Source organism: Psammomys obesus, unplaced genomic scaffold (genome assembly GCF_907164565.1).
Source record: "Psammomys obesus unplaced genomic scaffold, mPsaObe1.curated_primary_1811, whole genome shotgun sequence".
Classification (NCBI taxonomy): Eukaryota; Metazoa; Chordata; class Mammalia; order Rodentia; family Muridae; genus Psammomys; species Psammomys obesus.
In genome coordinates this window covers 3,799,825-3,825,205 of record NW_026596415.1, presented here as the reverse complement: position 1 = coordinate 3,825,205, position 25,381 = coordinate 3,799,825, and the positions used below count along the sequence as shown (strand labels likewise).

At 49.1% G+C, this 25,381-nt stretch overlaps 1 protein-coding gene across 1 annotated transcript; it reads left to right on the top strand.

Annotated features, from left to right (window-relative positions):
* Window positions 1-12,347: 12,347 nt before the first annotated feature.
* On the top strand, window positions 12,348-18,422 carry Rmi2 (RecQ mediated genome instability 2). Its single transcript, XM_055597776.1, has 2 exons — window positions 12,348-12,648; window positions 17,428-18,422. Exons 1-2 carry the CDS (start codon window positions 12,348-12,350, stop codon window positions 17,574-17,576), a joined length of 450 nt encoding a protein of 149 aa, XP_055453751.1. The 3' UTR covers window positions 17,577-18,422.
* The last annotated feature ends 6,959 nt before the right edge of the window (window positions 18,423-25,381 follow it).

Sequence of the window (25,381 nt, the reverse complement as noted above, 5' to 3'; positions counted from 1 at the left end):
GGCCCTCTCCACTTGAGGGAGGAGCAAGGGTCCTGAGGTAGGAGGGACTGCACACCCGAAGTCACTAAGGTCTCCACAGGCTGGAAAGAGTGGGAAGGGTGCTGGGGCCTTGGGCACAGAATTCTGCCAGGATGGAGAGGAAAATTGAAGTAGGAGCGACACACACACCAAGCTTCCTGCGGAAGGAGGTAGAATCTTGGTGAGGTACCCTCACTCAGATCCGTCTCTGCTCTGTCAAGATCACCTGCATGGACCCGGTTGCCAGGTCCCCAACCTTGGCTTCACCTGGCCCAGGGCCTCTTTCAGGCCCTGCACCATGCTGCAGTAAGCCTGCTCCATGTCCCACTTCTGTGGTTCTGCCTCTCTCAACTGTATCTCTTCTCTACACATCAGCCAGAGTCATGTGTCAGGAAGAAAAAGCCCATCATACCTCACCCCACCCTCCAGGCAACAAAATCCAGTTTCCTTCCAGTGGCCCTTAAGTTCACCCAAGCTAGACCAGCCTGTCTCCATGCCTCCAAAGCTGTCTCCTTTCTCTCACTCTGCACCAGGCACCTCCACCTCAGGGCCTTGCACTGGCTGTTCCCTCCTGGGGCTCCTGTCATCAGACCACCAGTTCTTTCTCCAGCTCTCAGCTGGGCTGGGCCCCAGCCTTCTCCAGCTCCCTGTCTTGGTAGCTGATGTCCTGGATGCTGGGGCTGACATTATTTTGGCCCCATGGCAGCTGGACCTCTGCTCATAGGTCCCCGGGGAAGGCTAGCCTCTTAGCCCAGCCTCAGGTTCATGCAAATTCTCTGACGCAACTCTGCAGCCTCAGGGGTCAGTGTTTTAAAAATAATGTCTCCAGCAACTCATGCTTGCCTTATTCCCAGCTGGGTCTACTTCAGAGCACAACCCGAGTCCTTAGCCCTACTAGCGTTCTGGCTGGGAGAGCACGGCTGTCTCTAATTTTGTGCTGGGGGTCCTTTCCCTCTGCCACCAAAGCCTCCGTCCAGGGAGGTTAGGAGGAACCACTTTGGGACTTTAGCCTCAAATGGTGATCTGTTTACCCTGACTCCTCACTGTACTTCTCCCAAAGCCACTCACAAAAATTTCCCTGCTGCTATGGGGAGGCCCTTTCCAAGCCACATGTTTGCATTTTCTGTTTGTTTGTTTTCTTTATGGGGGGAGGGGTTCATGCACATTGTGGGGGGTGCGCACATGTACACAGAGGCAAGAGATCATAATTGGTTGTATTTCTCAGTTGCTTATCACCTCATTTTTTAAAGATTTATTCATTTATGTATATGAGTACACTATTTGCCTGTATGACAGAAAAGAGCATCAGACAGAAGAGGGCATCAGATCCCTTTATAGATAGTTGTGAACCACCAAATGATTGCTGGGAATTGAACTCAGGACCTCTGAACAAGCACCCAGTGCTCTTAACTGCTGAGTCATCTCTCCAGCCCAATGCCACCTTAGTTTTTGAAGCAGGGTTTCTCAGAGACTAGGGATTATTTGGCTAGACTAGGTGTCCAGTGAGCACCAGTATCCTGTCTCTGTCTTCCTGGCACTGGGATGACAGACAGACAACCACACCTGGGTCTTTTACATGAGTACAGGGATTTGAACTCAGGTCCTCACCCAACTAGCCATCTCCCACCCCACCCTCCTTTTTCCTCGGGACGTGAGGCGGTTTGGTTTTGTCTACTCAGGAGCGTCTTTTTGTTTTGTTTTGTTTTGTTTTGTTTTTTCAGAGACAGGGTTTCTGTGTGTTGCCCTGGCTGTCCTCGAACTCGGCAATGTGCCTGCCTCTCCCTCGAGGGCTGGAACTAAAGGCGTGCACCACCACACCCAGCTTCAGAGGCATCTTCTTCCTCTGTACATGGCAGACAATGTCAGTCTCAATTTTTCTGGGACAGTTTCACTTTCCCAGAATTGGGGTTATTACCAGAAAAGGGGGCTGTTACAGTTTTAACACACTGGCCCCAGCTTCTTGTTTATTCCATAAGGGAGTCTTCACACAGAAAGATCATACTGGTGTCACAGGGTACACGGAGTCCCACACCAGGCTCCCTTGCTGATGTGGACAGTATGCTGTTGGAAGTCAGGCCTACACTGTCCCAATGACACCCAAGACAGAGGAGAACCTGCTGACCAGATGGTCTAAACCCTAGGCGACTTTGGATAATGTTTAGCCCTCCTTAACACACATTCTGGAGAAGGTGTTGGAGGTGAGTGACCCCTGCTAACCCCTGCGCCACGGCGGTTTCTTCACCTGTAAGGTTTAGGCTCTTTCTGTAAGGCCGACTTAGCACTCAGTGATCCGTATGTGGTGCTTGAAACTTTACTATTAGTGTTGTTATTTATGTGTGGCTGTGCATGTGCCCGTTTTGATGTGTTTGAACATGCATGTGCAGATGTGCCCACACACATGTGTATGAGTGCCAGAGTCCAATGTCTATCTTCTCTCTCTCACTCTCCACCTTATTTCCCTTATTTTTCTAGTATTTATTCTTTTTAATTATGTGTAAGATGTGTGTGCCTTTGGGTACATACAGGGAGTGTGGGTGCCTGAGGAGGCCAAAAGCACTGATTGTGAGCTGCCTGATATGGGTGCTGGGAATTGAATTCCTGTTGCCCTAACAGCTGAACCATCTCTCTGAGTTCATGTGTGTGTGTGTGTGTGTGTGTGTGTGTGTGTGTGTGTGTGTAGAGTTCTGTTTATTTTTGTTTTGAGACTAGGTCTTATTTATGAAGCCCAGGCTGGTATCCCACTGTCTGTGTAGCTCAGACCAGCTTTGAATAATCCTCTTGCTTTCGTTTCTCAAGTCCTAAGATCATAGGTCATGACACTACTTTATTTACTCTTATTGTTTGAATGGGGCTGAGGATGCTTTCGTCAACAGCATGCGTGTAGAGGTCAGAGGATAAAGTGTTCTCCTTCCACTTTACTTAAGTTCTGGGGAGGGAACTCAGGTCGACAGGCTTTCCTAGCAAGCACCTCTATCTGCCGAGCATCTCAGCAGACCCGTACCATGCACTTCTACACAGCTCAGATTCCTGTAACCACCACAGCCAGTGTGCTAAGCAATCCCATCATCCTACCGTCCTTCTCCCTGCCCCTTCACTGTCACCCCCTCCCCTCCCTCAGCCCTAGGTAACTTATCTTTTTCTTTCTTTTCTTATAGCGTGCTTCTTCCCGGATATCAAATTAACGTAACCCGTAGCGTGTGACCTTTGAGCCTGGTGAGCACCTGACTTTGTCCAGGTCTCTGTGGGCCCCTCCCCAACCTTCCACTTTGGTGCTGTGCACAAACCAGGGTGGTTTCTTTGATGGCTCCAGAAGGACTGGTGGACTTTCCAGCTGTGCCACAGACTACGCTCAACATCTCTACAGAGTTTTTGTTGTTGTTGTTCTGGTCTTCTCTTCTCCCTCACTCCTTGACACACAGTCTTACTCTGCAACTCTTTACATAACCCAGGCTAACCCCAAACTCAAAGCAATCCTCCTGTGTTAGCCTCCTCAGGATCACAGGAATGAGCCACCCCACCCCCATGGAGTGGAGGTTTTGTTGTATTGTTGTTTGAGGCAAGTCTCATATAGCCCAGACTGGCTTTGAAATAATGATCTTTCTGTTTGCACCTCCGAAGTGCTAGGATTACAGGGTGTACCACTGTGCCCAGCTAAGACTGTATTGCTCAAAGAACTGAGCTGGAAACAGCCATACATACCTCACAGCCAGCAGGCTCTCCCTGTCTCCCATGCCACTGTTTCCTCATCCCACTTACCATCCACAGGATTCTCTGCTGCATTTCAGAATAGACGGCAAACGTCTGTGCACAGCCCCCTCACATACCTGAGGCATTCCAGCAACTAATAGCCAAGACATGTTTTATTCATTAAAAAATATGTAAAACAAAAACATTCCCATGGAATTCTCCCCTGCTGACACTCGAAGGCCAGAGGCTGAGTTGGTTGGTCAGGCATCCCACCCTGGAGTGCAGACACCTGAGAGAGCCCTCTGTTCCCGATGAACGTATACCATGCTAGCTGAAACTCTCAGGCAGGCTACCTCCCCTGCTCAGCCTCAGCTTCCTCATCTCTGAAGTGGACTTGAGGTAAACACTGACTTGCCATGGTGGTCTTGAGGAGGAGATGAACACTCACAGAACCTGGTGTGGCGCTCCAACAGGAGTCCGAAGCTACTGCCCCCATGAATGGGCTGTGCAGATACCCTTCTAGAATAAACTCCTAGGGCAGTTCCTTCAGTTAAAAGCAATCAGGCAGAGCAAACACACACACATACAAACACGAATGCACACACACACATAGGCACACCAGCCCGGTGTGCCGAGGAGCTGGTAAATAGGAAGGGTGAGTGTGGAGTCCAGACCATCATTCCACCCTGCTCACCTTTGTCGTCTCTGGAACAGTGGCAGGAAAGCCCTTCCAAAGGGCTTTGTTTATGCTGGGAAGTGTGGGAAGAGAACTTTTGGTGCTGGATTGCAAGGCACCCAGGGAGGAGAGGCTCTCCCAACATGTCTACACCACTGCCTGCTGTGACAGTGAAGTTTGTAGAGCTGTGGAGCTGGGAAAGCATTTCACACAGGTCCTGGACTGGCCATTCTTCCCACACAACCCTTGCAACCAAACGAGCTCAAAGGCACACAGCTCAGGTGAGCAGCAGACTCTCAGTGACCCTGGGTTTACAATTAACTCGGTTTACAGTTTTCATTATTAGCAGGGTTTTTTAAAGGGGTATTTTCATTATTTGTAGTTATCACTGTGTGTGTGCCTTGGCAGGTGCCTGCCTGACCCAGAGGCATCAGGTCCACTGGAGCTGGCATTACCTGAGCGCTGAGACCTGAACTTAGGGCCACGGCAAAGCCAACAGATAGTCTTACCCACTGAGTCATCTCTCCACCAGGAGGAAACATTAAACAGTGCCAAGGTCTAAGGAGACTGCTCAGTCTATAAAGTGTTTAGTGCAAGCGTGAGGACCTCAGTGCAGTCCCCAGAACCCAAGTGAAAAAGTTCACTATGTGAGACATGCTTGTAGTCCCAGCCCTGGGGAGGTGGAAGCAAGTGATCTCAGGAGCTTGCTAGTTCGACTCTGCCAGCACGGCCTATGTGAAGAGCTCCCGGCCAGTGAGAGACCTTGTCTGAAAACACAAAGACAAAACAAAACAAAAAACCCAAACAAAACAAGGTGAGCTGCTCTTGAGGAATGATAATGGAGGTTCACCTCTGTCCTACCCACATACACACACACACACTCGCATGCACACACGTGTGCACGGACACACACACACACACACACACACACACACACATACACATGGACACGGACACATACATGGACACCTTGTCCCATATAGAAATGTCTCAAAAACAAAAACAATGAATCTGACAACCCCAGGCCCACCTGCTTTCCTGCACGGTGACCAGTGGCTGAACGGCATTGGCATAGGTCTGTCTCTTTGCCAAAGTTACCTGCTGGGCCCCTGCTGGCATCTGAATTTGAGCCTTTTGGCATTGCTTGTGAAATGGGCAGTCTCCAGTATGGACTGAAGCAGAGTGAAGCAGGTTGCTTAGGATGATACTCTCAGGATGATTTCACACATGTACACTCAAGCACACACACACACACACACACACACACACACACACACACACACGGAAGTCGGCAGTGTCTGAAGACAGGTTTCAGTAGTCACAACTTGAGGAGGGATAGGATACCACTCAGCATCTGGCAGAGAACACAGGACAGACACCTACAACAAAGGATTCTCTGGACATCAGTACCCCACAACACACCCAAACTTGCCTGGAAGAGTAGGGCACTGCTTCTGGTACCAAGAAATCCAGACTGGCTCCCTGCAGATAGGACGTGGTAAAAGCTGGCAGTCATTTGAGGACCAAGCCAGGTTTCAGCTGAGAGAAAGTAGGGCAAGGCATGATGGGATAACACAAAACAGAGCGCTAGAAACATCAGCAGAGAAATCATAGGTGAAGAGCTGAAGTGGCCCCGCGTGCCCTTGTGTCTCAGTTCTGGTGGCCCACTCCCTAGCCAGGCAGCCTGAGGTTTGTCATTGGCCCAAACCTCAGCTGCTTCAGCCATGCCAGGGAGTAAAACAAGGCGGCACTGGGCCTGAGAAGATGGCTTACTGGCCAACGAGTTCGAATTTTTAGTGCCCTCATGAAAAACCAGGTGTGGCAGCGTGGGCTGGGAACTCTAGCCCCGGGGAGGCAGAGCTGTGGAGATTACTGACCAATCAACCTAGACGAGTTAGGCAGGTTCAGGAAGAGACCCTGTCTCAGAATCTATGGTAGAGGGCTGGGGAAATGGCTTAGAGCCATGGCGCTCAGCCCTCCTAATGCTATGACCCTCATGTTGTGGTGGCCCCACCATAAAATTATTTTCATTGCTACTTCACAACTGTAGTTTAATTCAGCTCCTGTTATGAATTATAATGTAAACATCTGTGTTTTCTGGTGGTTTTGGTGACCTCTGTGAAAGCGTCCTTTGGCCTCCCAAAGGAGTCTCGACTCAGTGTCTAGAGCTCGAAGTCAAAGTCTGCCAACCTGGATTCGGCACTGGAACCCACGTTAAGGTGGAAGGAGATAATCAGCTCCATGAGATTGCCCTCTGGCCTCTGTACGCTCACTGTAGCATGCATATACCCACACAGAAGTTACCAGAAATAATGAAAAATATTAAAGTTGTTTAAGAAAAATGTGGGTCTGGACATGGCGCATGTCTTTAACCCTAACCTTTTGGGAGACAGGCAGGCAGACTGTGAGTTTCAGGCCACTTGGGGTTACATAGTGGGACCTTGTCTCAAAAAACACAAACAAACAAAAACAAAAATTTGAGAGTAATGAGGGAGCTCGATGAGAAAGGACTCATTGTCACCCACGGCCATCAGAGATCCACCAGGGGACCCACATGGTGGAAGGAGAGAGAACTGTCTCCTGCAAATTGTCTTCTGAGCTCCACGGTATACAGTGTCTCTCTGGCATACACACAGACAGACAGACAGACAGACAGGGACACACACATGCATGCACACACAAACACATGAAAGAAAATATGGCAAAGAGGAGAGTGATGAAGGAAGAGATGGGACATCAACAGCCTCTGGCCTCCACAGGTAGGAACGCTATCATCATGTACACATGCTTGATGTGCACATGCTCAGACCCGCATGGACATGCACCACACACGCACAAGTGTTGGAAAGAAGAAAGGGGGTCCTGTAGGCACCGCATCCTCTGCCCCAACCCCTCTATCTCTCCTTCATCCTAGCCATTCTGAAACCTTGACAGCTTCTGTCTCCTCCCGAGGCAGGCACATAGCTCCCACGAGGAACATCTATCCTCTGGGAGAGGAAATTGCACTCTCAGGCCATGTTCAGGCTTGGGTTTGGGGGAATTCCTGTCAGCAACCTTGTGGTAGAGTGCTGGGGAGCCATCAGGAGGCCCAGCGACTGGTGGGGGATTCCCAGGAGCCTCTGTTTCACCCCAGCTGCTTCCCCACATCACTTATCAGGCTTCTGGATACCAGCAGGGCCCCTGGTGTGGAAGGATGGGCTCACTTGGTTTTCCTGGCTGCTGGCTCAGTCTAGGAACCAGTTCCCCCTCCAGCATGATGGAACAGTCAAGGTGAATGTCTGTGAGCAAGCCACAGAGCTTCCTCACCCCTGGGGAATAGCCTTTCCAGGATCTTAGCAGCCTGTGGGGATACTCCCTTCAGAGTCCCAAGGGCAGAGCCTGACTTACTATCTTTAATTAACTGATTTTACCCCCCACCCCAGTGTGTGTGTGTGTGTGTGTGTTCCTATAGTGCAGTGTAGGTGCAGGTTAAAGGAAACTTGTGGGAGTCAGTTTTTCCTTCTACCATTCTATCAAGCGGGTCCTGGGGATAATCAAGTCATCAGCCTTGATAGCAGGCTTCTTGCTGCTGAGCTATTTTGCCAGCCCCTTAATGTTTTTATTGCTTTACAGAACTCTTGCTGAATAAGCTGTGGATGCCTGTTCCTATGGAAGGCCCTGTGAGGACAACGAGTCTCTTAATTGGTTCCTGGTCAGAGGTGGTGGTACAAGCCTTTAATGTCATCACTCAGGAGGCAGAGGCAGGCAGGTCTCTGAGTTTGAAGCCCAGGGCCATGACCTAGCCAAGAGAGAAACTGTGACTTCAACAAAACCAAAAAAGAACTAGTCCCTGGACAGTATAACTCGCCTGGTTGTGTATGACATGTTGGGTTCAATCCCAGTGCCACACTGGTGCATGCTGATGATTCCAGCTCGGGGAAACGGAGGCAGGGGGATCATGAGTTCATGGCTATCAGCAGCTGCTGATTGGCACCAAATTTTTAGGAAATAATTTCCTAAAATTTTTATCTGAGATGTAAGCACAAAGATTTAGCCTCACAAAATCAATAGTTGTAACATGAATACTTATAAATTGCCTTAATGCTGTCCATGTGATAAGTCAAATAGAATATTATGCAACCTTCCGAGAGAAAGCAGGTGGATGTTAATGATGTGGAAAGATGTTAATTACTAAGGAAAAACGAGATACAAGACTGTCTTAGTTTGAGTTTTATTGCTGCGAAGAAACACCATGACCAAGGCAACTCCTATAAAGAAAACATTTAATTGGGGCTGGCTTACAGTTCAGAGGTTTAGTCCATTACCATCATGGCAGGAAGCATGGCAGCATGCAGGCAGACATGTGCTGGGGAAGGAGCTGAGAGTTCCACATCTGGATCCCCAGGCAGCAGTAGGAGACTGTACCACACTGGGCATAGCACAGCCATAGGAAAACTCAAAGCCCACCCCCACAGTGACACTTCTTCCAACAAGGCCACACCTACTCCAACAAGGCCACACCTCCTAATAGCACTACTCCTATTGGGCCAAGCTTTCAAACATCCGAGTCTATGGTGGCCATACCTATTCAAACCGCCACAAAGACTATCTTTATGTCAAAAACATGCACTTACATATTTTAAAATCTGTATGTGAGTATACCCAGGAGTCAACAATAGACGTCCTTGAATGTGTTCTACAGTGATTTCCCATTCTAGAGCTTCCTCAGCTAAGTTCTCTACAGCGTATATTTCTTTCCTGAATGATGTGGTAATGTAGACTTAATGTGGTGTAGGGGCTAATGTAGTTAGTAACTTTAACCAACTTTTCTTCTTTCACCTTTTACATTTATTGAATGAAAATGAGGACATGACTGCTCCTAAGTATAGTTGAGGGGGTTTTATTGTAGATATGAGGGAGAGAACAGCCAGGGGCATCTGGAAGGGTCCAGCTAAACATGGTCAGCAGACTAGACCCAGCCAAGGAGGTGAAGGTCGTAAGAGAGGAAGAGAAGAGGGAGCCACAGACTAAGAGGCCAAGGGCAAGCCAGGAGACCGAGAGAGCTAATAGGCAAAATGGCAGAGATTTGTAGAGATCTGAAGCTGGAAAAGGAAGGCCAGCCTTTGGGCAAGAGAGGTTGAGGGTAGGGGGGTAGGGTAAGAAGTTCTGGGAGGAGCCATAGGTACTAAGTGATGCTGGGAGAACTGGCTAGAATCTTCGATATGCTCATAGGTACCTCAATTAGCTATTTGTCCTGAGTTTCTTTAAGACCTAACATTTATATGTTATTAAATGGAGGGGGCCGGGGAGCCAGGCAGTAGTGGTATACACCTTAATCCCAGCACTCGGGGGAGGTAGAAGCAGGCAGATCTTTGAGTTTGGGGCCTGCCTGGTCTACAGAGTGAGTTCCAGGACATCTGGGTCTGTTAGAGAAATCCTGTCTCAGAAAACAAAACAAAGCAAGCAAGCAAACAAACAAACAAAAAGAGAAACAAAGGAGGGTATGGAGACATGGCTCAACAGTTAAGAGCACTGGCTGCTCCTCCAGAGGACCCAGGTTCAATTCCCCACACCCATGTGGCAGCTCACAACTGTCTGTAACTCCAGGATCTGGCACCATCACACAGACACACATGCAGACAAAAAGTATCAATACATATTTTTAAAAAAGTAAATCTTTTTTTAATATAAAAAGATATGTGGTCATTAATTTTAATCTTACTGTGTTTACGACAATATATTAAAAATGTTAGCATTTCAGTATGACGTCCATTTAAAATTAAAAAAAAAAAGGAACAAAAACAATATAATCAAGGGAAAGGTATCCAGATGTGGTGGTGCATGCCTATAATCCCAGCACTCTGGGAGGCAGAGCAGGCAGATCTCTGTGAGTTCCAGGTCAGCCTGGTCTACAAAGTGAGTCCAGGACAGCCAAACCCTGTCTCAAAAAAAACAAAAAAACAAAAAAACAAAAAAACAAGAGAGAAAGAGGGGAATGGGGAGGAGGAGGGAGGCAGAGGGAGAGAGAGAGGCTGGCAAGAACAGCAGGTAAAGGTGCCAGTCAGTAAGCCTGATCCCTGGGGTCCACACAGCAGAGGAGAGAACAGATTCCCAAAAGCCGTGTTCTGACCTCCACACATGCTCTGTGACATGTGCACATCCCCAAATAAAAATAAGTAACTTTTCAAAAATCAAATAAAAAAGAAAGGGCAGTTTGGCTGTCCTCATTGCCTTCGTGAGCGTTACTTCTACCTCTAAAAACGTACTTCCCCTTACGTGGACTAGTTGCACCTCTTTATAGGAAACAGGCGGATATTCTGATAGCCATGTACTTTGTATAGTGATCACATGGGGTAACTGGTATACCGGCCACCTCCTGTGTTTGTCGTTTCCTGGTCAGCTGTCACCATTTAGAAGCATGGGCTTCCATTTCAGTGTTCAGTGTTCCTGATCTCAGAATACTAAACTGTGCAAGAAGACTTCGTGACAACGTAGTCACTTTACAGGTGACATACACATGCCAAGGCTTTTTGTGCGTTTTAAAAGATATTTTACATTTTCTTGACTGTGTGTGGTAGGATGCATGTGTACCACAGCGCAGTTACGGAAGTCAGGGAACAGTTTTGGGGAGTTAAGTCTCTCCTTCTACCTTGTGGATCTTGGGAACGGATTTGGTGGCATGTGACTTTACTTTCTGAGCCCTGTTGAAAGAGGGCATCCTTGGGTATTAAACATAGGCCTCGAGCATACCGGGAAAACAATCTCCTGTAAAGCTCTATCCCTAACGGAAAGAGGAAGTTTTAATTGCCTTATTGTGATGTTTGGACTTACTGTGATCGTAAGGTCACAGTAAGGTCACAGGTCGGCTCTCCTATTCACTGAGTAGCTAAGGATGATCTTGAACCCCTGAGTGCTAGGGTATGAACCAGCACAACTTGTTTTGAAATAAAAATTTTAATCATTAAACTCAAACATGTATATTTATTTTCCTTTTAAAGGTTTTTCCTGATAAAACTCTTATGATAATTTCAGGAATGTACTATATATAGTCTGGACAAAAGACCAATTTCTAAAGATGCTTGATAAAAAAATATCTTACCTAAATTACCAGCACATATTCAGCACTATCTATGAGGCAGGAAAAGATTACAACCAAAGCTGCTCACCAGTTAGTGTCTAGGGCCATGCTTAAAGTGTTCCTCTAGAACTTTCTCTCCTGTGTGCAGATGTGATCTCTTATCAAAAAGATTCAAGGATCTATTTCCGTCTCTGCTTTTCCTGTGGTAATGTATTGCTAAGGGCACACATTTTTATTTTGGCTCTAAGATTAGATTATCAAAAATCAACAACCCCCACCCCACCCCCGACAGGGTTTCTGTCTAACCCTGGCTGTCCTGGAACTCACTATATAGACCAGGCTGGCCTTGAACTCACAAAGATCCACCTGTCTCTGCCTCCCAAGTACTGAGATTAAAGACACGTGCCACCACCGCCTGGCTCATCTACAACTATTGTTGAGCACGTCTTACTTTTTACAGTGGAGACGTGGTTTAAATAGTTGCTCTTCCTTGAAAAATTAAATTTCTTATCTTCCTGTCTTTGTTTATATTTCTTTCTTTTGTTTTCATTTTTTGGGTTTTGTTTGTTGGTTTCGAGTCAGGGTTTCTCTGTGTAGCCTTGGCTGTCCTGGAGTCACTTTGTAGATCAGGCTGGCCTCAAACGGAGATCTGCCCGCCTCCGCCTGCCCAAGTGCTGTGCTGACAGGCGTGCCGGGCTTGTTTGTTTATTTTTCTATTTAATTCAATTTAACCCATTCCTTTTTCAGCTTCAGGCCGTTACTCGGAGTACGCATGCGCACTCCCGGCACGGCGGTCCCGCCCCCCAGCCCTAGCCATTGACTGACTCGGCCGGCCCGCTCTTGATTGGTTGCCGCTCGCCAAGCCCCCGCGGTCGGTCAGAGTTGGCGGGAAAGTGGCGGCGGCGCGGCATGGCGGCTGCGGCGTCCGAGTCGCTGTCCTCAGGTGGCCCCGGGGCCGTACGGCTGCCTCGGTCGCCGCCACTCAAGGTGCTGGCAGGGCAGCTGCGGCGCCACGCGGAGGGCGGCCCGGGCGCGTGGCGGCTGTCGCGGGCGGCCGTGGGCCGCGCGCCGCTGGAGCTGGCGGCCGTGTGGATGCAGGGCACCGTGCTGGCGGCGGAAGGCGGCCAGGCGCGGCTGCGCGACCCGAGCGGGGCCTTCTCCGTGCGCGGCCTGGAGCGGGTACCACGCGGCCGGCCCTGCCTTCTTCCAGGTAACGTGAGCTGGACCGGCTCAGCAGGGGGCTGTCCCTCCAGGGGGCGGAGCGGTCCCACCTGGCATTCGCCACCCTTCCCGTCCCAACCCCTGTCAGTGACTCCCAAAGCCATCAGGGGACAGACAGCAACACCTGCCACTGCGTTCAGTGATGTAGGTTCCAGCCCGGCCTGGTGGCACACACACCATTCATCCCGATACTAGGAGACTGAGGCCGGAGGATGGCAAAATCCAAAGCCTGTCTGAGCCGCAGAATGAGTTTAAGGCCGATATAGGCAATTTAGTGAGAGCCTGTCTCAGAACAAAAAGTAAAGAGGGCCTGGGGCTACATGTAGCCTAGACTAGCCTCAAATTCCTTGTGTAGCTGAGGATAATCTTGAACTCCTGAGCTTCCTGCTTCCATCTCCAGTGTGCTGGGATTACTGGCATATGCCACCACACCTGGTTCGTGTGATTTTGAGCCTCAAACCCGGGGCTTTGTGCATGCTAGGCAAGCACTCTGCCAACTGAGCCCCATCCCAGCCCCACCTGTGTACATTTTTAATGTCCCAAGGTAAGTGGACCTTTCTCTGGGAAAGCTGCTGGTACCTGGAGGGGTTGTCCGTCTCCTACCAAGAGCTACATAGCTAGGATTGAGAGTTCATGAGCAGCTGCTGCTTGTACTTGAGGGCGCACCAACCAGCACATTTGCCTAGGAGCTTGTTGAAGCCCATCCCTTCAGGTTTTCTGAGTCTCAAGACTTGCTTCTGATACTCCCCAAGGAGATGCTGCTATTGCTGGGTTTGAGGCCGCCCTCCAAGCTACTACAGCGCTTGGACCTGACTCTAGGATCTGATCCAGTGCCTGACACCTGGGTGCCCTGAGAACCAGATGTTTTAAGAGATAGCCGTTAGGCACCTGGAGTCTGATCTCGTTGGCCAGGGATGTCAGGTGAACACATATCATGCATGAGGCCTCAAGTGAGATGCAAGGTGCAAGGCTGCACCTGTGACCCAGATAGACAAAGCCTGCTTGCATTTGACTCTGTGGACACATGCTCAGGAAGCTTCTAAAGGAAGCCTACAGATTCAGCAGGCTTGCCTTTCTGTGGCTGCCTTCTCTGTGAAATCAGGCCAAACTCTTAAGAGTGCTTCCTGCTCAGAAAGTCTTGGATTCTGTCTAGAGACAGATTAATTAGGTCAGGGGGTCTGACCTGGGCTATTTTTGATTCAGACTTAGGTTACCTTTTCTGCTATCCCTCCCCAACCCTCCTTCCTTCCTCTCTCCCTTTCTCTTCCAGCCTTACTCTAATTTAGGACTAGCAAATTCAAAGGGCCTGTAAACTAAAAGCAGGCACATACACAGAGAGAGAGAGAGAGAGAGAGAGAATGTGTATGTGTATGTTGTGTGCTGGGAATCAGACTCGGTGCCTTATTACTGAACTTTTATCCTGAGATGGGTTTCTCTGTGTGGCACTAGATGTCCTGGAACTCTTTCTGTAGACCAAACTGGCCTCAAACTCAAGTCTGGCTGCCTGTGCCTCCTGAGTGCTAGGATTAAAGGTTTTCACCACCATTCCTGGCTCTTTAAAACTATTTTTCTTACATTTATTTATTTTGAGTGATGGTGTGTGTGTGTGTGTGTGTGTGTGTGTGTGTGTGTGTGTGTGCGTGCGTGCGCGCGCGCGCTCGGATGCAATAATACTTATGTAAAGGTCAAAGGACGACTTGTGGGAGTTAGTTCTGTGGGTCCTGGGGATTGAACTCAGGTTGTCAGGTTTGGCAGCAGGTCCCTTTACCTGTTGAGCCGTCTTACTGGCCCAGGTTTTACTTTTTTTTTTTTTTTTTTTGGTTTTGTTTTGAGACAGTCTTACTCTGCAGCCTTGGATGGCCTGGAGCTCACTATGTAGATCAGGCTGGCTTTGAACTCACAGAGATCCACCCACCTGCTTACACGCCCCCGGGCATATGTTAAAGCATGTGCCGCTCACTGTACCTGGCCTATGTTTTACATTTTTCAGTGTCTAGAGAAAATGATGATGTGTGAAAAGTACATGCTGTCTGAAATCAGACCTGCAGGTGAAGTTTTATTGAAGTGAAATGCATTTGTTGTGAATCTGCAAAAGGTCAGGGTCGCCGCGTCACTGACAAGCCCAGTAGCTGTGCAGAGAGCCTGTGACCCACAAAAGCCTGACTTCACAGGAAAAGCTGACTGCCCTGGGCCTTGACTTTGGCTTTGCTCCAATTCATGGTGCTTTGTGTCCCATCCCAGGCAATGGCCCTTGAAGGCAGCCTTGGACAGTGTCTTAAGCCTGGTGCCAACAGTGGAATGAGCCTGGCGCCGAGCACATGTCTCTGTGTTGGGCTGAACCTGTTGGCCTCACCCTCTAGCCTGTGTGCCCAGGGGCAGGGTCCATACTGTTTCCTTTTGCTCATGAATCATGTCATCGGGAGCCAGGGAAGTAAACAAGGCCACTTGAACGCAAGGTGTCATTGAGATGTGAGCCCAGGGGGTGTGTGCACAGGGCAGTGGCAGCTCTTTCTTTTATTTGAGTGGTGCTCATGGTACCTGCCTCAGTGTTTGTGAAGTAGAGAAGTCCCAACTCGTACCGTGTGTTAGCCACTTCTGGGTGCTGCCACTGCTTGCCTCAGGCCACCTGGACCTCCAGCTGCAGAGCATATAGAGACTTTTGTCCTTCTGCCTTGTTGGTTTATCTGGTATTTATTTGGGAGAAGTAGATACAGAACTAGGCACAGGAGTATACATGTTCAAGGCTCCAGGGGGTCAGGGAAGGCTTCCTGGAGGAGACAGCCCTAAAGGCTGTGTTATAGTCATCTTTAGGAATTAACCCTCTTGGGTGGCTGAGCCTCAGGATGTTCATTGTCAGAACTGGGACACCCCGTGTCTGTGTAGGGTGGTGGATTGTCCAGCTCCTTTGAACAGCATGTGCAAAGACCAGGAGGTAGGGAACGGGGCGCCATGCGGCAGCACTGAAAGGCTGCAGTTTGGGAATGACGCACACTAAATAACCTTGATGCCTGCTGTTTACTGCTGCCCTGCCCCTGCCCGCCTCTAGAGCAAGCAGCAGTTTCCCTCCAGGCTCTGAAATGCGGGTGAGGTTGGGTAGTTCATGCTGCAGGGGGGTCAATGTTGCTTACACAGCACCGTGACAGGGATGCTCTTATGCCGGAGCCGCCATACGTGGTTGGGGAGGAGATGGGCTAGAGTCTGCAGTCAGCTAGACAGGAGAGGGTGAAGGCCTGATTGTGGGCAGGACCTGTGGAAGGACCCTGTGAAGGAGAAGGAGAGGGCATCGTGGACAGCTGCCTGGAGAGGGATATGGTGGCAGGGCTCAACTGGTCCCGGTATGCTGTGCAGTATTTTCTGTCTCCAAGCTCCACAGAGCAGCTCTGTTAGCCTCCCCTGGTCTTCAGCCTTGTAATTCTGAGGGTTTGGGGCCATGTACTGAAGACAGCCGGTATTCGATGTAGAGTTAATTCAGAGATCCCTGTGTGGACCCTGGCTTCTTTCAGTCAAGTCCTGGGCTTGTATGCAAGCTCATTCCTGCTGGTGGAAGCCGGGCATGCAGGGGTCTGGCTGCCTGCCTTTCCTGCCGTGACAGGGACTTTCTACACAATTGCATTTTGTGTGGTTTATGACTAGCCAAGTTGCGCTTTCAAGGAGAGGCACTTCCCCCTGGGAATAGGAAGTTGTGGTTAATAATATGTCAGATCATCTAGAGGCAGCCTGCTCTTCTGTTGACTTCCTTATGTGCCCAGTGTGGCTTGGGATTCAGTTGGGTGCAGGGACTGGGACAGCGGCGCAGTGTGTGGTGGGTGGTGAGAGGAAGGCTGTGCTCAGCCCTGGCCTGCGTTGTTGTTGTTGTTGTTGTTGTTGTTGTTGTTGTTGTTGTTGTTGTTTTGGCAGTGGGGAGGGAAAATTGGATTTACATTTCTGCTGTCAGGAAGTGGCTTTGCAGGAGTGCCCCGCTTGTGAACAGAGACCAGTCACTCACTCTGGCACTGAGTCATGAACGGGACTGAAAGCAAAGCTTCAGTTTTTCTGCCCCTGCCTGGGGTGGTGTGCCTTAATTCTAATTCACTGGAATCCAGAGTTGCTTGCATTCCAGGGGCATGACTGCTGAGTGAGCCTCCTGTTGAGGTTAGCATGTGAAAAGCATATGCCAGCAGGACGAAGGCGGCATCCGCCAGGTCAAGTGGTGATCTCATTGCTCATATATGTATCTGTTTTGATCCCTGGCTGCCTTTGTTTTGGTGTGTACTGTCAGGGTTGTATTAATGTGTGCATGTTATTGTGGGGGGGTGCTTGCACGTCTGTGTATATGGAGGCCAGAGGTCACATCAAGTGTCTTCTTTGATTGCTCTCCATCTTATTTTTTGAGGCTGGGTCTTCCGTTGAAGCAGGAGCATAGAGCTCCAAAGACCCTTCTGTCTCCATTTCCTTGACATTGATCACATTTGCATACTACCCTGCCATGCTCTTTGCATGGATGCAGGGAATCTGAACTCACATCCTCAAGCTTGCGTGGCAACCCCTTTACCAACTAGGCCAACCCCTCAGCTACTCCTTCTCTTGTTTTTCAGGGCCGAAGATCAAACCTAGGACCTAGTGCATGCTAGGCTTGAGCTTTGCCTCTGAGCTTCATCCCCTGAGCCCTAGATAACTGTTCGTCTCCATCTGCCTTCTCTGACCAAGGCCCTGAAGTCAGGGCCTTTGTGGTTTGCCCCACCTGCCTTGTTAATACGAACATCACCAGGTCCTTTTCTTCTCTTCCCAGGAAAGTATGTGATGGTGATGGGGGTGGTTCAGACCTGTAGTCCTGAGCCCTGCCTGCAGGCCGTGAAGATGACGGATCTTTCTGACAATCCTGTGCACGAAAGCATGTGGGAACTGGAGGTGGAAGACTTACACAGGAGCATCCCCTAGGGCTGGCACCCTCTCAGATCAGCTTTCCATCGGAAGTAATTTACCCCCATGTGGGGCTCAGGGACATCGCAAAAGTTTCTTGAAGAGATTTGCTTTGGTTGAGCTAGACATCCAGACCCTGGGAGCCAAACTTCAGTTGACTCAGCCACTCCTCTGCCCAGTGCTTTGCTTGCTGATGAGAAGCAGATGCTCTGGTTGTTTCCCGCCCCCTTTTGTCATTTGTGTGTGTTCATTTTTCTCTCTCTCTAAAGCACATGGGAATCTCATGTTGTCGTTTCCTGATTTGGTGAGTGATAACACTTCCTCCTTGACTCTCCCCTGCTGTTTCAGTTTTTGCCAGTGGGATTAAAGTGCGGTTGTGCGCATGAGGACAGAATGGCCTTGTGGCCTGCATCTACCAGGGACAGACACCAGTAGGCAGCCTCTTGCTGACAGGACTCTCTCTGCTTCAATGTTTATTCCTCATTGTATGTTTTCCTTAGATCCAGAAGGTGGGAACAGCTGTTGAGAATGGTTGGAATATTCTCAGAATTCTTTGTTGAAGTTAAAAATTCAAAATGGAAGGAGAATTTTCAAGCCTTCTGCTTCAAAATTGTTGCAGGGAGACAGCCAGGGTGGGCACAGCCTGCAGGCTCTCAGTCCTGATCACCTCTCCGCATAAAATGCCTTTCCGATGGGATTGTGTCAGGGTTGGGTTTTGGCTTTGCGCTGATTACCCAGGCTAGGTTCATATCTGGATGGTAAAGACCAGGCAGTCCATATTATGTTCCAATATTGCTGCAGGACTTCGCTGGTATTCTACCATTAGTAACATTTTGTATGGTATAGTTTTAAAAAATAAACTTGACTATCTTTTTGTTTGCTTGCTTGTTTTAAAGACTGGGTCTTACATAGCCCAGAGTGGCCTCACACTCCTGACCCTCCCACCCCCACTTCCTGAGTGTTGAGATTATTGGTGTGCACCAGTATGCTCGGTTTCTGCAGTTCTGGGAATTGAACCCAGCACTTCGTGCATGCTAGGCAAACACTGTATTAACTGAGCCACATCTCCAAAATGAAATGTGATTTGTTAAAGCAGTTTTAGGTTTTCAGAAAAATTGAGCAGAAAATTCAGTGTTCCTATAATAGCTATTGAAGCTAAGGCCTGTGTATGTTAGGCAAACACTGTGTCAGTGACCAGCTTTTGTGCCTTAAAATAAGGCTAGCTGAGGCAGGCCTTCTGCCTCAGCCTCCTGAGTGCTGCGACCATACCTCACACCCAGGCACCTCCCCAGCCTCACCTGTATTGCCATGAGCATCAGGTGGTGCTTGCCCCCAGATAAGCTCAGGAGTCACTTGGCAGGAGAGGGACAGAGTGGGGGAGGAGAGAGGACAAGGACTCAGAGGTGATCTAGACCTGCCTCCTTCCCCTCTCGCTCCCCTCACCTCGCTCTAGAAAAAGTGTCAAGGCCTTGACCTCAATTTGTAGCTGAGGCTGATCTCAGATTTACCATCTTCCTGCTTGCAGGCCTGCACCTCCCCATGCTTACATGGATGCCTTTTTTATAAGAGACTTTATTTTTAGTAATGTGTGTGCGGTGTGCCTTTGGAGTCCAGAGACAGTGTTCATTATCAGCCTCACGACAGGCAGCTCACAATTTTGTAACTTCCTGTAGTTCTAAAGAATCTGATGTCTTCTGGCCTCTGTGCACACCCTCATAGCATGGCACATAGACTTGAATGTATACACATAAATGAAAATAAATCTAAAAAAAAATAAAGGAGAAGGTTTAAAAACAGCAACAATGGGGGCTGGAGAGATGGCTCAGAGGTTAAGAGCACTGTCTGCTCTTCCAGAGGTCCTGAGTTCAATTCCCAGCACCCACATGGTGGCTCACAGCCATCTATACCCTCTACTGCCATCTTAGAGCACTAATATGCATAAAATAGATAAATAAATAAATAAGTAAGTAAGTAAGTAAATAAATAAAGTCTTAAAAAAAAAAAGGAGCAACAATGGGATGTGTCATGGGGTCCCTAGGGTCTCACATTCGAGAGCAGCACTCTGCCATCTAGCCTCCTCTGACAGCTCTGACCTTTAAACTGTCCAAAGCGTCTCTCTTTCCTGGTCAGGCCATTGTGAGAGCTCTCACCAGGGAGATGTAGACAGACACCTACGTGCACCTTATAGGGCACCAGCAACAAACTGAAGTGCGAGTCCATTGGAGTCCACCTTGGGGAACCACCGGTCTACTGGGTTTGCTAACAGCATGGCTGACATGCTCCTCTGGGGACTCAGCCAGAAAGTCTCACCCCAGCATGGATCCCTCCAGCTGCATAGACAGTCCGTCCTTCAGTTAACCTTCCACAGTATATACTCTGGCACCTCAAGGCCATGTGCAGTTAAGGCAGAATGACAAACAAGTGGCTGGGAGGTGCAGGAGGGAGAGCTGCCCCCTCAGGTGAGGCTGCAGTGGCTCTTCCCCACTCTGAGAGGGACAGGGCCAACAAATGCAGTCTTGGAGTGTGCTAGGCGCTGCCATAGCTACTCTGATGAGAAGTCTGCTGTGCTGGGAGGATAATGCTCTACAACACCATGAAAACACTGCCAGCTGATTCATCTTCCTGCAGGATGGCCTTCCATCCACCCAACAGTCAGTCCCTCTGTCCTTCCCTCCCCTCGTCACACCCTTTCCAACCCTTACCTTTTTGGGCAGTGTCTCTAGTTCAGGCTGGCCTTGAACCTGCTTTGTAGCTTTCCTGGAACTCATTATGTAGACCAGGTTGGCTTCTGACTCCTGAGTGGTAGATTAAAGGTGCTAACAGTTTCTTTTAAAGGTAGGCCAAGTTGGAAAGTGATCTGGGTTTGACTGTTGAACGATTTTTTTAAAAGATTCATTTTAACTTTTTAAATTTGTTTCTCCCTCTCTCCCTCTCCCTCTCTCTCTCTCTCTCTTTCTCTCTCTCTCTCTCGTGTGTGTGTGTGTGTGTGTGTCTGTGTCTGTGTCTGTGTGTCTAGAAGAGGGCCTTACACTCTCTAAAGCTGGAGTTACAGGCAGGTCTGAGCATTCCAGTGTGGTTCCTGGGAACCAAACCCAGGTCCTCTGGAAGAGCAGCAAGTACTCTTAACTACTGAGCCATCTCTCCAGCTCCAATGTAAATCCTTTGAGCTACAGAAAAATTGCAAAAAATAGTACAGCCCTTGATATTTTTATTTACTTGCCTATTTATTTACATGTGAGGGAGGGTCTCTGTAGCCTAGTCTGTCTTGGAACTCTTGATCCTCCTGCCTTGGCTTCCTAAGTATTGAGATTACAGATGTGGGCCACTAAGCTTGGTTTATACAGGGCTGGGGGTCAAACCCAGGCTGTCTTGAATTATAGACATGCAGGTTCCTATCATGACTGTCTGACATTATTATGGCATGGGCGTTAAAATTAATTAAACAATTAATTAATGAACAAATACTGAAAAGTTAGTAACCAAATCTATAGTTCTGTTTTCTTTTTTCCATTTTTTTCTAAACCATTTATTTATTCCTTTACATCCTGGTTAAAGCCCCCCCGCTTCCCAGTCCTCCCTTCCCATTTTCCCTTCTCTTTCTCCTCAGAAAAGGGGGAACCCCCTGGGTATCAACCTGCCCTGGCATAGTAAGTTAATACAGGACTGGGTTCATACTCTCCCACTGAGGCCATTGTTCTGTTTTCTTTATTCCTTTCCTCCCCCACCCCCCGATTCCACATTCTGTTTAGTCACCATGTCCCTTAGGGTCTCCCTTGTCTGAGGCAGTCAGTAGGTTGCTTTTGGTTGCACTGGAATTTAACACATGCTCGAGCATACACACATGCACCCCTCCCCTCCCCCTTTTTTTCCAGCCCTGGAGATAGAACCCAGAGCCTTTTGAATGCTGGGCAGTCTACTACTGGAATTGCAGGTGTGCACCACCACAGCTGGTCCTTGTGCTGGGGATCATTCTTAAGGCCCGGTTCCTGCATGCTAGGCAAACACTGCTGCTTGAGCCACAGTCTGAAGTCTAATTTTGATGCAGGCCACAGGATCTCCGCTATAGGATTCTTAGTAAAATGGTGTCCCTAAACAGTTTCACACAGCTGTTGAGCAGTGTGTGGCACAGCCTAATCTACTTTTCTACTGGAGAACTGGAAGCTGCTGACAGCTTCCCAGCCATGTCCTCACCTAACTCCTGGTGAATAACACCCGATGGAAAAGTGCGGGCTGGCTGGAGGTCGCAGCAGCAGCCGCAGCGGATAGAAGCTGGAGGCTGCCTCCCTAGCACAGAGCTGAGCCTGTGGTTTCTCTGCACATTCAGAACTCTCACTGTTGGGGCTGCCATTTCCTCCCTGACAGCGCCAAATGAAAATGCATCCGGAGGCTTCAGTTCTCAGCTGCCAAATCAAAGTCAGTTTATCAGCGAGCACGCCAGACCCGCCAGACCGCGGCTCTGGCGGCAGCCTGTGCCCGCCCAGCTCAGCTTCCCTTTTGAAATGCTCTTTTCTAAGAACTGAGAATAAGCAACCTAGGCTGTGACTTCACTTTTCTCGGAACTGCTTTACATTATATATATTTTAAAAATTCGAAACCATCACTTAGCTGGTTTTGGATAGTCTGAGTTCCCTAATTCTTTCTGTTGCATGTTCTTGTAAAGCTGAAGTTTTACCGCAAAATTCTGCAGGAGGGGGAAAGACCGGCTGTGTGAAACAGGGGAGTGTCTTGTGTTTGCGCTGGCTTGTGTATGATTTAATGATTAAGGAGAAAAAGAAACCAGAAGAGATGCTGGGAAGAGTCAGGGATCTGCTCTGAGCTCTGTCTGGCCAGCTGGAGTGGATGTTGGGCACTTGGTCCACATTTGCTGATCAGCTATCAGCCTCTTGCAAGGACAGGAGGGAACCTGGATGGAGTGGTGCACACCCGTGACCCTGGCATTCCAGGGGTGAAGCCATTCTGGGATACAATGCAAGTTCTAGGCTCTTTGTTGACATAGCAAGACCCCATCTAGAAAAAAAGGAGGAGGGTAGTCTAGGGCAGTAGACCAGTAGTGAGATGCTTGCTTAGCATGGACAAAGCCCTGGGTTTGATCCCAACACAGGAAAAACCTAGGCGTTATAGTACTTGCCTATAATCCCAGCACTAATGAGGTAGATCAGCTGGGCATGGTGGTGCATGCCTTCAGTCCTACCATTTGGGAGGCAGAGGCAGGCAGATCTCTGTGCGTTTGAGGCCATCCTGGACTAAAAAGACAGTTCCAGGACAGCCAGGGCTACACAGAGAAACCCTGTTTTGGGGGGTGGAGAGGTGGAGGAACAGAAGTTGAAGGCCAGCCTGGGCTACATGAGACACTGTCTTAAAGCAAAACAGGTTTGAGGCCAGCCTGGTCTACAGAGAAAGCTCCAGGACAGCCAAGGCTACACAGAGAATCAGGAAACGGGACGGGGAGAAGGAGTGGATACGTCATTAGCCTCCATCAAACCGAGAGCCAGCTTCATATAAGGACATCCTCCAGGGGTCCTGCCTTCTCTGGTTAGGGGACAGGAATCTGTCATACTGTGAGGATAGTCCTGGTCCTACCATCTCCTGCCTGACCTGGGGACTGAAGGTCAGCCTTGGAGGTAGAGGCTCAATGGGTGCTGCTGGTAGGTTCTTAGGAAAAGGAGTGAGCTACCCCCTCCTTCTGAGTGGGAAGATTTTGAAGTTATTTAAAAATCCTTGCTTGATATCTCTGTCCCCTGGGGATTCACATAAAACACACACACACACACACACACACACACACACACACACACACACACACGTAGTCAGTAAGTGGTAATTACGGCTGAGTTTCAGGTTGAAGACAGAAGACACACAAGTAAAGGCATAGTGCTAGTAAGCCGTGGCATCGTTATTTATTTACTCACTTTTTTGTGCATGTGTATAGATGCACACTTGCTGTGGCATGGGCGGGAAGATCCGAGCATAAATTGTGGGAGTTGATTTTTTATTTCTACCAGGTAGGATACAGGGTCAAACTCAGGTTGTTGAGCTTTGTGGCAGCAAATTTACTCTTGGAGCCATCTTGCTGGCCTGAGTTTGAGTTTCTGTTGTTCTCTGCTTGTACTTGGTAGCTTTTAAGATTTCTTTTGTGTATGCCCACAGGCATAAGCATGACACTCTGTGTGAAGGTAGAGGACCACTTTTAGTAGTCCATTCTCTCTCCACGGTGGGTCCTGAGGGTTGAACTTACCCCTGAAGCAAGTGTGTTTAACCACTGAGCCATCTCACTGACGCTCCTTCATTTTTGTGAGGCGGGGTTTCTCACGGCTCAGGCTGTCCTAGATGACCTTGGTGACCCTCCTGAGCCGGGGGATGGACGCTGAGCTTCTCCTGGCTCCTGCCTGCTGCAGGTTACCCAGAGCTTTATGCATAGCAGATGCTCTGCCAACTGAGCTGTGTCTCCAGCGTGGCTTTTCTTTTCTTCCTTGTTTCTCTTTTCAGACAGGGTCTCAGTATGTAGACCAAGCTGACCTTGATTCTCCTGCCTCAACTCCTGAGGTTCTGGGGTCATAAGTACGTACTGCTGTGCTGGCTGGAAGGCAGGAAAGTGGTCCACAGTAATAGAAGATCTGGAAGTACTAAAGGGTTGTGGCAAAGAGCAAGCACCAGCATGGAGGAGGAGCCTGGGACAGGGGTACACTTGGTATCAAGGTTTGTGTCATTTACTTAGGAGGTATGAAGAGCACACCTGAAGAGCATAGCCCCTGAGGTAGCCCTGTGTCCCAGTTCACCTGGCCAGCTGGCCACAGGGGCAAGTCATGAGCTAGTAGGTGTCCAGTATTGTTGGGACAGTTTTCTTGAGAGTCAGCCCCTGAATTCTGCACTGTTGGCGCCTGGGGATTGTTCTGGAGTAGATTATAGTGCCCCCTGCTGGTTATTTCTGGGCATGATCTGAGCCCTTGGGAATGGGATGAGAGCCAGAGACAAGAATGAAAAGCCACAAAATGAAGCAAAGGAACAAACAGGGCCACAAGAAGTTTCACAGCCATCCACCCTGGGAGTTTTGCCCATTGTGGCCAGACGGGTGGGGGGAGAATGGGGGTGGTTTGGCCATCAGATGGGTTCTGGTAGACTTGACATTCAACTCTAGTCCCTTTTATGAAGAAGGTTACTTTGGGTGAGTCCCTTCATCTCTCTAAGCCACATTTATCTACTTGGGCTATCTATTTATCTATAGGGTTACTATGTAGAAGCTGACCTGAAACCCCCCACGTAGCCCAGGTGTCCTCCAACTTGCAAGGACTGTCCTGCCTGTGCCTCTGCCTCTCCACTGCTCCACCGTGCCCAGCTCTGCTTTTTATGAGCTGTTATTATTGTTGCTGTTGTTGCTGTTATTGAGACAAGGTCTCACAATATAGCCCTGGCTGGCCTAGGACTCACAGAGGTCTGCCTCTCTCTGCCTCTGGAGTGCTGGCATTAAAGCACCACCATGTCTAGTTGTAAGCACTTGGGACCAAACCCAGGGCCTCACACATGCCTGGAAGATGTCACTGAGCCACATCTACAGCCCCTCTGTACCTTTTGTTTTCAGGCAAGGTCTCGCTAACTTTCTCAGGTAGCTAAGTAGCTGAGCCACTAGGCCTGTCTCCTTATGAACTATTTTAAATTATTATTGTTGTTGTTGGGCCCAATGAGATGGCTGAGAGGTTAAAAGCACTTGCTGGAAGCCAGGCAGTAGTAGCATATGCCTTTAATCCCAGCACTTGGGAGGCAGAGGCTGGTGGATTTCTGTGAGTTCGAGGACAGCCTGGTCTACAAAGTGAGCTGCTCCAGGAAGA